The 16,442-nt window shown below is 41.6% G+C and overlaps 1 protein-coding gene across 5 annotated transcripts in view; it reads right to left on the minus strand.

Moving 5' to 3' along the window:
• The window catches only part of BCAS3 (BCAS3 microtubule associated cell migration factor), a 1,583,483-nt gene that overhangs the window by 1,356,449 nt on the left and 210,592 nt on the right, over window positions 1-16,442 (minus strand). For all 5 annotated transcript variants that reach the window (XM_077482133.1, XM_077482136.1, XM_077482134.1 and 2 more), the window contains exon 10: window positions 16,222-16,298. In XM_077482133.1, the coding sequence (XP_077338259.1) occupies window positions 16,222-16,298 (77 nt within the window). The remainder of the gene's footprint in view (window positions 1-16,221; window positions 16,299-16,442) is intronic.

The following is a 16,442-nucleotide window of genomic DNA, read 5'->3' on the forward strand; positions in this document are numbered from 1 at the left end:
GGTCAGATTTTTCACCAACAGCCTGTCATCACACATTTCCCATCGAAAAAAAAGGGCGTCTGTACGCGGCTTAAGGCCTCTTGCACACTGGACATTTCTACAGCTGCTGTTTCTGGCTTCAGGCATTTTCTTCTGTAACCAGTGTCCATGCACACATTTTTGGCGTGTTCTGGCTGAAAAAAAAAAAAACAGAACTAGGGGGTTTGAGGAGGAGTTTTTCAGCTGTAAACACTAACACTGAAAAAAAAAATTCGCTAAAAAAAACTAAAAAAAAACAAAACAAAAAACGCTGCCATTACTAATAAAAAAAATGATTAATAAAAAAAAAAATTTAAAAAAAAATAATATTCAGCGTTTTTGAGCCGTAAAAGGTTTTGTGGGGGTTTAGTTTAGCACACAAAAAAAAACGTTAAAGAAGGCAAACACAAAAACTTGCGTTTTACAGCAAAAGCTACTGGCGTTTTTTTAATGTCTGGTGTATGAGGCCTAAGGCTTTAAGCTTCTATGGATGGATTAATGTGTGAGGCTTTGTACTCTCTAATATGCGTTCAAACAAAAGATTCTGTCATCATAGTCCCAGTGCCAGTATCTTTTGGTGCAGGGAAGTTGGTCTTCAGTGCAAAAGATCCTGGTGCTGGACAGGTGAGTATGTAAATAAGGGGCTAAATTTACATTAGGCAGGTCAAAATTAGGGTCGGGGTTATAGGCAGAGTTAGTGTGATGTTTGGGGTTATAGGGAGGTTTAATGCTACAGTTGGGGTTATAGGGAGGGATAGTGTTAGTTACAAGGAGAGTTAAGTGTGAGAGGGGCTTTAGAGTAGAACAGGGATATGCAATTAGCGGACCTCCAGCTGTTGCAGAACTACAAGTCCCATGAGGCATAGCAAGACTCTGAAAGCGACAGGAATGACAACCAGAGGCAGAGGCATGATGGGACATGTAGTTTTGCAACAGCTGGAGGTCCGCTAATTGCATATCCCTGGAGTAGAAGATCACTCTGTGTGCCAGCACAGAAAGCCAATGCATCAATAAAATGTGTGATTTGTCAGTGTTATATACATGTGTAAAATCAATAAATGATTACCATGGGACAATCACATAAAAATTAAAGATTTCCTATCATCCAAAAATGTTTTGCTTGCTGTAGCTAAATATAAACTGCTCCTTGGTAGAGATATAAAACAATTTAGGATGACATGTTGGATATGTTCATATGGTTGGTTGCCAGTTTAAGAGCTTTCTTTGGAAGGCAGGAAGAACGCGTGCTGTACGCCACACACACATATAAATAGAACATGATTCCTCGGCTGATTCTCAAAGACATAGGATTCCATTTGTTTAGTAAATATTCTCGTGGGATGTTAGCTTGTTTTTCCCTTCTTTCCTGTTAAGTGCAATTGTTTATCTGATGCCTTCAATTAAAACTGTGATTAAGAGTTAAAAGAGGCTCTGGATAATGTGTTCCAAATAACATCATTAGCTTTGATTTCACTAAAACAATCAGGAGAATTGGTCATTGTTTAAAGGTCCAGTGCTGTTCTACAAGCTAGTCATCATGCAATAATGTAAATAGAATTAAAAGGTGAAATACAAAGCATTTAAAATCTAAAAGGAGTCTTCCTCTTTAAAGGATAACTATAATACAATTTTAAATTTCTGAAAATACTAAAAATACTAGTTGCCCGGCTGAGTTGGGTTGAAGTCATAACTCCTGATTTGCATACTTGTTGTAGGTCATTGATTCTAGACATTAGTTCAGCTTGAAAGCCAGGCAATTACCATTTCTCTAAAAGCACAGGCTAGCATTTGCAGCTTCCATTTTTCTTTAGTACAGGTTTTTAGTAACATAAAAGTTAATCTCTATTAGACCCCTTTGACACAGGGGCCACGGCCACGTTAATGCTAAAGCAACGCTCGTTTCAACAGAACAGTGATCACAGCTCTCATTTTGTGCAACAGAGTGGTACAGGTTTTGCTCAAGAATATCCCTGTATTTAGCACCTGGCCTGGATGACTTCTGCTGACATTCTAAAGCCCCATACACACTACCAGATTTTCTGCTGATTTCTTCCTTCAGATTTACCACAACCTTAGGAGTTTCAATGTGTATGCAGGTAGGTAGGCAGGCCCCTCTACTACATGGTTTTGGTAAATCTGAAGACAAAAATCAGCAGAAAAGTGAAAAACGGGACTGATCGCACACACACTGACCCCAGCAAGGTAAGCCCACTGCCTTGCAGAGCTACGGGGCTGAGGAGAGGCTTCTCCCTGGACAAGTTGTCCCAAAAAGACCTGGGTGATATGGCACTGGCAGAAGGGGAAGGAGAGCGCTCCCTGAAACAAATTATGGAAGCCATATGCACCTGCCAAACGACTCTGACTGAGCATATAGATGGCATGAGGGCTGAAATGGCTTCCTTGAAGCAAGATGTGCAGAATTTTTGAGAAAGGGACACAGAAGCTGAGCAAAGAATTACTAATCTGGAAGTTGTAGTTGGCCCCTTAGAGAGCACGGTGCAAAATAGTCAAACGGAGGTTATTGCCCACACTGACAAATTAGGAGATATAGAGGACCGTCAAAGAAGGAACAATGTTCCATGTGTGGGATTTCCTGAAAGGGCAGGGGGTAAACAGCCCAAATACTTCTTAGAACTCTGAGTTAAAAACAATATGGCGGATACCACTTTGTCACACTTATTTGCTATTGAAAGGGCGCATAGGATCTCATCTAAACCCCCCTCCCCCGCCTGGAACACACCCACGCCTGATTATTGCAGGTATCCTACATTTTAAAAGGGACTCTGCATACTGATATGCAGCTACTATTTAACTCTAAAGACCTTTGACCCCTCAAGGTCCTCTAAAATTACCGTTATGTGAAATAGGCGCACAACATGTTGGGGTTGTGTGCAGGGAGGGAAGGGAGGGGTTTTCGCGCTTTCTTAGTTTGTGCGGTGAGCTGTTATTTATTTTCTGTTTTGATCTCTACAGGGTGGATGTACGGACCAGTGATTGTTCAGGTACTGTTTCCCCAGTTAGCCTTTATCTATCTTATCCCTATATAAATGGCAAAGAAGATAAGCCTGCTGTCCTGGAATGTACAAGGTATGATCTCAAATGTAAAGAGATGACTTATATTTGACATTATTAAAAAGTATAAGCCCCATATTATCTTGCTGCAGGAAACGCATTTACAGGGGTCCAAAGTGATATTATGAGGGTTATCCATGCTCCACGTACGCAAGAGGGGTAGCCATTCTGGTTATTAAAAAGGCAGGCTGCAGCACATATTTTACAGGTCAAGCTGGACCCCAATGGTGGATATGCTATACTAGTATGTGAGATATTTACTATATGCTTTGGTATGTGTATATAACCCCCCCCCCCTTCTCTTTCCAGGTGTTCAAGGGTATTTTAACAGAGGCTGTGCTGATAGCATAAGGACCACTACTGTTGACCACTGGAGACTTCAATGCAGTGTCGGATGCGACTCTTGACAGACATGGTTGTACCTCTGACTCACACCACATTCTGTTCTCCTGGTTGGAGAGCTACGCTCTTCACTTATGTATGGTGTAAAAAAAAAAACTGGAGTTAGAAAATAATCCTGTCACTCGGAGACCCATAATACACTGTCCAGGATAGACCTGCTGCTCTCCTCAATAGATGGTCTTCCGATCATAACCAGGGTCAGATATCTCCCCAGGGCCCTTTTGGACCCCCCCCCCCCCCCCCCCCCCCCGATGGAGGTCATATTGGACCTGAATGCTCCCCAGGGGTGGAAACATTGGCGTATAAATGTACATTGCTTACAGGAGGAATTCATTACCCTGAAATGCAAAACCACTATTGATCATTATTGGATGCAAACTAGTGCAGATAATCCAGTGCACAACCAATGGGAGGCTTTTAAGGTGAACATGAGGTGGGTGTTCACTAAAGAAACAAGATATTTCTCCAGAGCTTTAAATTATGACATAAGAAACACAGAACTCAATGTTACCGATACAGAACAGAGGTATATCCGTGACCTGTCCCCTAATACATACTAAACATGGCAAGACCAGACGAGGCAGTACAGGTTACTTCTGACTGAACAATCTATAAAAAAACACTTACACAGAACAGATCCATTTTTGAATTTGGCAATAAAAATGGATGCTTGTTAGCCTTTTTAGCGAAACCTCTATTTGCCCCGATTTCTGTGATACAACTTAGACACCCAAGAGGAGATATGGTGAGGGACTCTCAGGAAATTCTGAACGTTTCTAGAGTTCTATGAAACCCTATACCAGCCACAGACCTGACATTTTCCTATCTGGAGGGTCTGACTTTGCCTTCATTAAAGGGGTTGTAAAGGTAATTTTTTTATTTTCTACATAGGTTCCTATAAGCTAGTGCATTGTTGGTTCACTTATCTTTTCCTTCGATTTCCCTTCTAAATGTTTTTTTTCTTTGTTTTCTTTGTCTAAATTTCTCACTTCCTGTTTCACCCCAGTAAGCTGTTCAGTTAGCTGTTCTGGCTGACTAACCACCAGCTCGGATGATGGTGAGAAGTTTACTGAGGAGAAACAGGAAGTGAGATATTCAGACAAAGAAAAAAAACATTTAGAAGGGAAATCAAAGGAAAAGGTAAGTGAACCAACAATGCCCTAGCTTAAAGGAACCTATGTAGAAAATAAAAAATTTACCTTTACAACCCCTTTAAGCTCGGAGGATAGTCATACCCTGGAACACTCCATAACACAAGAACAAATATGTGGTGCCATTTCCTCTTTCAAACAGGGTAAGTCGCCTGGACTTGACAATTTTCCGGCTGACTGGTATCAGTTACATAAGGGGAACCTGGTGCCACATCTACAAAAGGGCTTTATAGCGGCAGAAAAAGAGGGTATACTCCCAAAATCTATGCGAGAGGTCCTGATTGCAGTGATACCCAAACCTGCAGAAGATCCGCAAGAACGTAATTCATATAGACTGGCCAAAATTTTGGCCAATAGGTTGCAATTGGTTATCAAATTAATTAACTCTGCTCAGACCGGGTTGCAGTACCCAAATGAACCTTAGAAGACTATATGTTAATTTACAGATTCAGCATTAATACAGGCAAGAGAGTGCTAGCATCACTAGACACTAAAAAAAATGTTTGAATCGGTGGAATGGGGTTACCTTTTCTCTTTTCTCGTTAGGTTGGGCTTTGGGCCCAAATTTGTCTCCTGGGTTAAACTACTGTATAAGGATTAAGGATCCCAAAGCGAGTATTAGAGTAAATGATATCGAACACTTTCCAGATACATAGAGGGACGAGACAGAGGTGCCCTCTGTCTCCTCTCCTGTTTGTTCTGGCTATTGAGCTGCTAGCGGCTAAAATTAGAACTCATGACACCATTGATGGGCTGTTGGTCTGGGGTCTGGAGGAACATGTATCATTATATGCGGATGACATGCTCCTGTACTTGGGAGACCCAGATACATCCTTATCTGTTGCATTCTCAGTAATACAGGAATTTGGAGATTTCTCTGGCTTTAGAATCAACTGGTCCAAGTCAACACAGTTTCCTCTAGACCCTCAGCCAAATGTAATACTCCCCACTCAGTGTCCCCTAGCTATTACATCCCAAGTACTGTACTTGGGGATAAATGTCCAAATGCCGATAGACTCATTCACAGATGTGAATTTTTTGGCCCATAATTAGATCTTTTAGTGACAGAGTGCAGAAATGGAAAGACCTACCACTTACACTGCTAGGTAGAGCTAATCTATTCAAAATGATTTTCTTTGCCTAAATTTTTATTTGTGCTCTCCAATGTCCCGATCTACCCAATCCATATTCCCCCAAAAAATTGATATAATAATTCCTTGCTGACCTCCTTTCTGTGGGGCACCAAGGCAGCTAGGGTCTCCTTGAAGCTCTTAAGCCCCATACACACTATCAGATGTTCTGCTGTTTTTATCCTTCAGATTTACCAAAATCATATAATATGAGGTCAAACCTTAGAAGTTTCAATCAGGCAGGCCCTTCTACTACATGGTTTTGGTAAATCTGAAGACAAAAATCAGCAGAAAATCTGATAGTGTGTATGGGGCGTTACAGTTACAGGTGGGAAGAGATGGTTTGGCGTTACCCGACCTTCGCCTCTACTACCTGGCATTGCAGCTGGTGCATATACACTGGTCCAATGTTTCCACAATTAAATAATGTTGCATTTGCAGTTGAAGCGGCGGGGGTAACCTCCTACAAAACTTTATTAAACTTTTTCTGTTGGGGAGAAGTGCCTACAGCGAGAGGCAGGACGATGCCCAGATCTGATAAGTGGATCCTGGGGATCTGTTTAAAACATATAGCAGAGGGCCCTCTCAACTTATCACCCAATGCCCCGCTCTGGTTCAATTCCTGTCTGCAGGAATTTTTCCACCTAGAAGATGGCTATAGATGTGCTAAATTTGGACTTACATACCTCCACCAATTATAAAAACGGTGAACTTAAATCGTTCACACAACTGAAGAGGGAACATCCTGGACTCCTGGGCTTTCCAGTTTACCAGAATGAAACATGCAGCTCATACACAGTTTGGGACTGAACCAGTATCTCTTGAAAACTCTACTCTAGAAAAACTCCTTGCTGCCCCTGATCACACTAAATATCCACCTATTATAGTGTACTCATAGGCAAAGAACACCCAAAAGAAAAGAAAACTAGAGATAGGTGGACCGCTGTTATACCACAACTAACGGAGGAACAGTGGGGGAAGTGTTGAGCTCATATACGCCTACAGTTATCTCTGCCACGGACAAAATGATACAACTCCAGTATCCACCCCAAATGTACTACACTCCACTTAGATTCTATAAAATGGGAAGGAGAGACAACCCCACATGTTCTAAATGTTTAGCAGCAGAAGGATCCTTTATCCATATGATATGAGACTAATAGGATATGACCCTTATTACAAACTGACATTTAAGATGGTTCCTTTACAATAAAGATGTTATGAGATCTGTACACAATGTGAGATGTGAATGTGGGAGTTTGGTTCTGGACAAAAAACAGTACACAGCACAACAAGAGTTTATGGAGGAGTTCGCCTCCGACTTTGTTTCATTTTTGTTTTTTGATTTAGTGGTGTTTTGGGTTTTCTTTTCTTCTCTTTACGAGAATATGACATGACTTATATATATATCACAATTAGCAATACATATTTGTACTGAAGAATATACTGTACTCAGTTATAGAGATCATCAAGACTTGTTTAAGCAAATGATATGCTGTTTTACACACTCATGGCTGTACCCTGCTTTCTGTTTTACCTGACATGTATGTACACTTGGCAAATAAAAAACCTTTTAAAAAAAAAAAAGATTTGGATATTTTTTTATAAACTAACCCTGACTTGTACTTCTCAACAACATTGTCCCTAACTTGTTTGGAGAGTTCCTTGGTCTTCATGGCAGTGATTGGTTAGTGGTGTCTCTTGCTTAGGTGTTGTAGCCTCTGGGGCCTTTCAAAAAGGTGTGTATATGTAATGACAGATCATGTGACACTTAGATTGCACACAGGTGGACATCATATCACGAATTAAGTGACTTCTGAAGGTAATTGGTTGCACCAGAGCTTTTTATAGGCTTCGTAACAGAGGAGGTGAATACATTTATGCCAATTATCAGTTTTTTTTATTTCTGAAAAATAGTTTTATGTATATATTTTTCTAATTTTACTTCACCAACTTAAATAATTCTGTTATGATCCATCGCATATAATTCAGATTAAAAAAAATTGAACTAAAGGCTGCAATGTAACAAAACAGGTAAAAAGCCAAGGGGGATGAATACTTTTGCAAGACACTATATATATATATATATATATATATATATATATATATATATATTTTTTTTTTTCCACATGATATAAATGATAGAAAAGTGCTGTACCAATAAAATAAAATAAATCCCATTTTCCCAAATACTTGGAGGTACGAACCTTCCCAAGGCCATTATAGACTGGAATTGCCATGGCCAATTTAAAGGCTTAAATAAATAAATAAGGCGAAAATAAGAAGTAAATACGATTTAGATGGGAACACTTACAATGTCAAAAACACCCAACCACAGGCCCTGCATTAAAAGATAAGTATGGCTTTGTTTTATTTTTCCCCTTTTATACTTACCCAAGGTGGATGCAGCATGGGGCCGATGCTGCAACTGTCCCCTGGAGTCTCTACACTGAGAATTGAGCCACTGAACACTGCCGATGGCTCGGTTCAAACAGATCCTCGGTTGGAGAGCTGCTGCCTGTCAATCAGCAGCTATACACTCTGGTCCTCTACGCTCACTGGAGTGCTTAGTTGTGGAGGGGTGGGGATCGCCCATCTCAGGCGCTCAGCAGAGGCTGAGTGCCTGAGGCTGAGACAGGCATCAGTCCAAGCACCTGGCAGATCCAGACTTTATTGTGCTGATGACGCTGTGCCTGTACTGATTCCAGTGACATCATCAGACTTCAGAACGAATTGCACTCCTGTGACCCATAGGAGAAGTCCAGCCAAATGAGCTCAGGCTGGACTTATTCTTTAACTGTGTTTCACTGAACCTGCCATTTCTACTCACTATTGACCAGTCCTGACCACAGACTCCAATTACTGACAACCCAGAATTCACATCCAAGATAAAAAAAATAAAAAATTAGTCTGCCCCCCCCCCCCCCCTCCCAACTTACAAAGCCATCCACAACTCCCAGCTACATCACTAACCAAGTTCAAAAAACCAACCAAATAGTTATCTTTGTTCCTCCCAAGACCTTCTGCTCTGTAGTTCTTTTGTCATCTTCTCCGAAGTTCGCCTCCGGGACTTCTCCAGAGCCTCTCTCCTCCTATGGAATTCGCTACACCAATCTGTCCGACTATGTCCTACTCTGTCTACTTTTAGGTGATCCCTGAACCTGACCCTTTTTCTTCAGAGAAGCCTATAATGCCCCCATCTAACAACTGTACTTTTACTTTCTCAATCAGCTCATCACATACAGTTATTAACTGTTGTGTCACTTTTCTTTCTCTTTTGGATTGAAAGCACTAACAAGCAGCGCTCTCTGATTCCTCCTGTATCGAATTGTATTGCAACTGTACAAATTGGGATAAATCACTTCACATCTCTTTAACCCTTTCGCTGCCAGGTCCATAAGGACCTGACAGCGGGTGGGGGTTACACACACAATCCATGTGGCTGCAACCACCAGGCAGACGCCTCCTGCTGGTTAGTTGGAAGTATTTGGGCATCTGTGCGGCCGCTCGATTTCTTCCATACATCCCCGGTATTGCTGGTGTATTCCGTGGTCCGCTTGCCCATCTGTGGGCCCGAGACCAATATGGCGAGTGCTGGCAGGTGGAGAGGAGGGAGAAGAGTGGACACACATCCACTCTTCTTCCCTTCTTGCTAAGACCCAGAAAGCGGCATGTATGATGTCAGGTTCGGGTCACCCTGACACTTTCTCTAGCTAGCATAGGCAAGAAGGGATGTATTGCAATGTGATGTGCATTGCAATACATTCAGTGAAGCCCAGACGAAACATGTAGGGTCTACCTCCACTTATATACATGCTGTCAAATTGTGTGCATAATCATACACAAAAACATGCAAGAAGATGTGTACTTACTAATAGGAATTCTCGAGTGAAAGCTAGAGGTTCCGTAACTAGCACACATGCGCATAGGAATTTGCAAGTGACAAGTAAACATTCCTGGCTCGCTAACGTATTCCACGCACGCACTTTAACGTAAACGTGCGTGAATACTTGGCGCCCTCATGCCTTATTAAACTGGCTGCATAAACCAGAAGATTGACGAGTGGTCATCAGCTTCTACCATCTGTGACCCGATCCTGTGCTTGTTCCTGTGTATACCCAGCCTGTTTGACTCTGCTAGTTCCTGGTACCTTATTGCTGACCTGGCTTATGACCCGACCCTGCCTTCTGCCTACTGTTTCGGTACCTTCTCTGCTCACTTGATACCGACCCTAGCCTGACCTGACTGCTCTCTAGATCCGATTCTGTACCTCTGCTGCTTGGCCATTACTGACTTCGGCCTGCCTGACCACCCAAGACCCAGCATTCGTCTCCCCAGCCTGGCTGCTGTCCTGCACCTGCCTCTGTGAACCTGCATCTGCCAGTCCAACAGTCTGCCTGCTGTTCTGCACCTGTTGGTGTGTATCTGCATCGGCCAGTCCACCAACCTGTCTGCTGCAAGTATCTTCTCTCTAGGATCGCCTACCAGGCACAAATGCCACTCTGTGCCCTGTTATATCCTGTCACCATGTTCAGGAGAAGCAGGACAGGAGGTGTAAGGGAAAGCCCCCCCCCCCCCCATCAGCTCGGCCTCAACCAGGTGGGTTACATATGCTTTAAAATAGGAGGAGAATCTGAAAATGTTAAGGAAGACTGGCAGCAAATATTGACCATTAGTACCATTAATACTACCTCTCAGGAATTGGCTTTCATAATTTTAGCCCAATGTGACATGATCCCCTCTCAAGGCTAGCACATCTTCACCCTTGTCTATTGGAAAAAACCTTTCAGGGCTGTAATACCACCCAAGATGTGCTGCACAGACCTACTCAATGTTAAGAATGTTCTGGATCAAAGTGTTCAAACTTCTGCAAAGCTTATTCACTATTTACATCCCTAAAGACTTGTAGCTATCGCTCCTCCATTTTCAGTGCACCTCTCTTACCCAGGCTCAGTATAAGCTTGCGACTTTCCTAACTGAAAAGTAAACCATAGTGCATGCTTAGAAAAAAATATTTACTGCATGTGAAAAGGCGCTGCGAAGGACTGATTATTTTCTTGTTAATGAAAAGTTAGCAAGCATACTTATTGACTCACAGTTTCTGATGATATGGAATACTTGGATCCAACAGGTTCTTTACTCAACTCTAAACAGACTGACATAACACTGAGATAGCTTTGATGGGAAAGGCGTTGAGAGACTGACATATTCTTTGTAAAAGTTGGTAACTTGCCACCATTTGTGACTATTGTAATTTGCCAGTTTCAATATAAATTCACTAAATGCGTAAACTGTTGGCGCTATATAAATCGTATAATAATAATATAAATAATAATAAATGTATTTATTTTTACCAATCATCTTTTTTTTTATAAATATGATTGTTTCTGCCAAGAGCAACCAACAACATTTTATTAATCTTACTAGACATGAAAAACCACAAGTGTTGTTAACTGTATATCACTACATTTTGCACTGTTATTACAAAACAGATCATTCTCTTCAAGTATTAAACATGCTCTGACAAACCATATTACCAGCTTTCACTATGTCAGCTCCCTCGACGTGGATCGGGCGAAATGTTGGGGCCTTGTTCTAAGTTAAGTATTTCATAATGAGCTAGTATGCAGACACAAGCTCATTATCACTTTTGTATTGTATTGGAAACATTGTAGAGAAAAGTTGACATCTATTGGTAAAAGCTTTTTTTACAGCAAACGTGTACGCAAATAAATATTTTCAATAAAGCATAAATAAACACTCACTACAAAAGATATATTTATACTTGTATAATTTTTTTATTATATATTTGTTTTCCCAACAGCCTCCAAAAAGTCCTGTTCTCACAAATGCTACCAGAAGCATTCTGGCTTCTAAATACATCCTACTGGGCTCTAAAAATCTGCCCGGGAGATGGATTGTTCATTTAGTTCATGAGCAAATTTACCATTTCTAAATAGCACCATCTATTGATGATCTGGAACAGAATCAGTTGTTCTGTTATTTGAATGTTCTGCTGTTTGGGCAGCTGTGCATTTATTGACAATATTTACACTATAGATAGGTGCAAACTCATTGTCAAGCATTTGCTACTTGCAAAGAGGATTTTCGGCTTACCATAAAGTCCTTTTAATGAAGTACATTATAGGACACAGTATGAGTATTCACCTTGCAGAAGTAATTGTGACGAAAAAGGCAACCTTGCGAGTAAAGATAAACAGAAGGATATCCCCAACAGGTTAAAAGGGAGGTCTTTTGCCGCGTACACACGATCGGAAATTCCACCAGCAAAAGTCTGATGAGAGCTTTTGGTCGGAAAATGCACCTTTGTGTATCCTCCATTGGACTTTTGCTGGTGGAATTCCCGCCAGCAAAAGTTTGAGAGCAGGTTCTCTATTTTTCGGTCGGAAAAAGTTCTGATCGGAAATTCCGATCGTCTGTAGCAATTGCAACTTGCAAAATTCCTACACATGCTTCATTTTCTCGACTCGTTGTAGTGTGGTACGTCACCGCGTTCTTCACGGTCAAAAGTTCAGAGAACTTTTGTGTGACCATGTGTATGCAAGCCAAGCTTGAGCGGAATTCCGTCGAAAAAAAAACATTCAAGATTTTTGCGGCAGAAATTCCGCTCGTGTGTACGGGGCATTTGAGGTACCAACAAAATCTGGTTTAAATATCATGGAGTCACCAAGAAACGTATGGGAGAAACAATGGGCAACACACTGTATGAAGGCCTTCACTATAGAGCGAGAGGCATGTGGTCTTTGAAAAATATAATGCTGAGATATGACCCTTTATGACATTCAAGGCCAAACACTAATCCAGACCAAACTGGAGAAAAAGACAGGATTTATCACAAGGAGAACATTTTAGGATGGAACTTCTGTTGTTTCTAACCAAGAATACTCTATCCAGGTGGAAGGGTAGACTTTGAGAAGTTTATTTCCTAGCTTTAAAGAGCTTAGGGCTGACCACATTCAATAGGCCGCTGGCCTTTAGGTCTTAGGCTTCTACAATCAAGCTGCTAAAGCCACCTGAGAAGCAGCGTGACAAACTGACCTTACAGACACAAGTTCCCAGAGAACCTGATAGAGCCCACAGAGAGTCTGCCAGAGCTGGCCCTCCTGGATCAGTTTAGTGCACTGAGAATCAACAATATGACCTCCATCTTGATCCTTTCAAGTAACCAAGGAAACAGCTTCAGAGGTGGAAACTTACAAATTAGGTTGAACTGATACCACTGAGTCACCACAGCTATAACTGCAAAGGTTGAAAGGCTAGAAAGTCACTTTGTAGAATTTGGAAGCCAGAAGGTCCATGTCTAATGTCCCCCAGCTGAGACAGGGGTCATGAAACACTTCTGGGTGAAGTATTCGCCAAAGTCCACATGTTAACAACTGAAGAAGTCTGCCTACCAATATATACAGTATCTAACAAAAGTGAGTACACCCCTCACATTTTTGTAAATATTTTCTTCTACCTTTTCATGTGAAATGCCACTTTGATACAATGTAAAGTAGTGAGTGTACAGCTTGTATAAAAATAATTCAACACAGCCATTAAGGACTAAACCGCTGGCAACAAAAGTGAGTACACCCCTAAGTGAAAATGTCCAAATTGGGCTCAAGTATCTAATTTCCTTCCCCGATGTCAAGTGACTCGTTAGTCTTACAAGGTCTCAGGTGTGAATGGGAAGCAGGTGTGTTAAATTAAGTGTTATCACTCTCAGTCTCTCATACTGTCACTGGAAGTTCAACATGGCACCTCATGGCAAAAAACTCTCTGAGGATCTGAAAAAAATGATTGCTGCTCTACATAAAGATGGCCTAGGGTATAAGAAGATTGCCAAAACCCTGAAACTGAGCTGCAGCATGGTGGCTAAGACCATACAGCGGTTTACCGGGATAGGTTCCACTCAGAACAGGCCTCATCACGGTCAACCAAAGAAGTTGAGTGCACGTGCTCCATGTCATAGCCAGAGGTTGTCTTTGGAAAATAGATGTACGAGTATTGCTGCAGGGATTGAAGGGGTGGGGGGTCAGCCTGTCAGTGCTCAGACCACACGCCATACACTGCATCAAATTGGTCTGCATAGCTGTCGTCCCAGAAGGAAGCCCCTTCTAAAGATGATGCACAAGAAAGCCCACAGTTTGCTGAGGACAAGCAGACTAAGGACATGGATTAATGGAACCATGACTTGTGGTCTGATGAGACCAAGATAAACTTATTTGGTTCAGATGGTGTCAAGTGTGTGTGGTGGCAAATAGGTGAGGAGTACAAAGACAAGTGTGTCTTGCCTACAGTAAAGTATGGTGGTGGGACGGTCATAGTCTGGGGCTGCATGAGTGCTGCTGGCACTAGGGAACTACAGTTCATTAAGGTAACCACGAACTCCAACATGTTCTGTGACATACTGAAGCAGAGCATGATCCCCTCCCAGAGCCGTAGGGCAGTATTAAAACATGATAACGACCCCAAACACACCTCCAAGACGACCACTGCCTTGCTAAAGAAGTTGAGGGTAAAGGTAATTAACTGGCCTAGCATGTCTCCAGACCTAAACCCTATTGAGTATCTGTGGGGCATCCTCAAATTGAAGGTGGAGGAGCACAAGGTCTCTAACATCCACCAGCTCCGTGATGTCATCATGGACTCCAGTGGCAACCTGTGAAGCTCTGGTGAATTCCATGCCCAAGAGGGTTAAGGCAGTGCTGAAAAAATAATGGTGGCCACGCAAAATATTGACACTCTGGACTGGCATATTGTATCCTTTTTAAAAAACGAATTTTGGCAGCTCAAGAGAACCACACAGATCGCTAAAACTGCATGTGTGCATCCATGACCTCAGAATGACATTTGTCATTTGGGAGATGTCTAGCTCTAGTGGTAGATACATTTTCCTAGTAAGCTCACATCAGTCTGTACTTTATTTAGGGGCCTGGTAACCCACTTTTATTAAAAAGCAAAAAGTTTAACATAAACAGTTTGTCCACGCAGGGGTTCTTCTCCAGCAAAAATAAAGACAGTAAAGAAATACAAAATGCCAAATCACCAGGCTACACTTTGGCAGCATGACTGCTGCTAGTACACTGGCTTTTCCTGGCTCACTCGGCCTCAGTTTGCAGTACCTGGCTGCACAGGCTTACTCCTGGCTTCAATAGGATTCTTCAGCCCTCCTAGGTTTACTCACTCTCTCAAAGGCCTCCAGACTTCCTCCAGACTTTCTCCAGCCCTCCTGGACATGCTAACCACCTCAGTGTTCTCGGCTTCCCAGACACACTCCTAGACGCTTCTCAGTCTTTTGGCAAGAAGTCTCCCACACAAGGGATGCAGTCTCTGAAAGGCACCACCAGCTCTGCTGAGAGGGGTCTGTCTCCACACAGCAGCCACTGCAACTCCAACTCCCACTCCTACTCTACCTGCAACTCTCACTAGATCATCATTATAAAAACTCTGTGCACATGGGCACACCCCCTGCTGGTCTTCCACAAAATGAAAACACTGAGTTGGAGATTTCTTCCCTCCCAATGTACTATGAGATCTGCAAACTATAGCGTTCCATCCGGAAACATCAAAATCCAGAGAAATTTGGAAAAGCAGTTTCCACAACTCAGAGTTAGCATTTCGTAGTCCAGCACTCAGCAACCATGCAAACCCTGTATCCTTTTCCTGACCATTTCCACAGTGACAGAGCCTCGCACTGTCACAATTTTAAAAATGTGTGACTGTCATTGAGAATGTAAACCGACTCTGTGTATGGGGAGCCCCCAGAACCTGAAGTGAGCCGGGTCTAAATCTGGCCCTACTGTCAGCACTTTCATTAAGAGCCTAGCTTAACTTCCCAATACTGAAACTCAAGTGCACTTTTAACGTTTCAATAAAACTGCTTGCAAAATTTTTTAAAAGCCTGGTGTACATTGTTCTTTTACATACTGTTTCCTGTATTTAAAGGGCATACTTGCCTGTATGTACAGGACTTAAATGTGTTTTGTAGCCCTAAAGGTCATGGTACACTTCCAAAAAATAAACCATAAAAGAAGCATAGCAGAAGCAGTTTCATTTTAGACTGTTTCTCTCTAATTTAAAATCTGTACTGAACAACAAGGGGGAAGATTAGTCACTCCACTGACATACTGAGCTATACATGTAATTGAGTATGAGCTACTGAGCTCTGTAAACAGGCTTTTTTAGGAAAGTCATATGGAGTAGTCTGGCAAGTTATAAGAAATGCAGAATGGAACTTAATTTGCGAACTGTATATAATTTTAAATATTTATATATAATGCTTCGTATTCACCTGACTAAAACAATGTTTGTTTTTCTTATTTTAGTAATGAACATAATCAATGCAAACAAACTAAATCATTACACAATGGCTCTGAAAACATTTTTCAGATACTGTGCTGCTATCATTTTAAATGTTTATTCTACAAATTCAGTATGCTTACTTGTTACAAAGAACTTCTTTGTGAATGTACAGCTGTCAAAAGCAGCAATCTTCTCTTGTAGAACTACGACCAGTACCCTGTAAGTAAAAAGTGCAGGTGTTAGAAACAACCATTACTTTCCATATGTATAAAACCATTCAATATCTTTAAATAACAAATAAAGGTCTGCATAGTATTATTATTATTATTATTATACAGGATTTATATAGCGTCAACAGTTT

Source organism: Lithobates pipiens, unplaced genomic scaffold (assembly GCF_037356315.1).
Source record: "Lithobates pipiens isolate NorthernLeopardFrog02 unplaced genomic scaffold, aLitPip1_a1.2 Scaffold_16, whole genome shotgun sequence".
In the NCBI taxonomy this organism is placed as follows: Eukaryota; Metazoa; Chordata; class Amphibia; order Anura; family Ranidae; genus Lithobates; species Lithobates pipiens.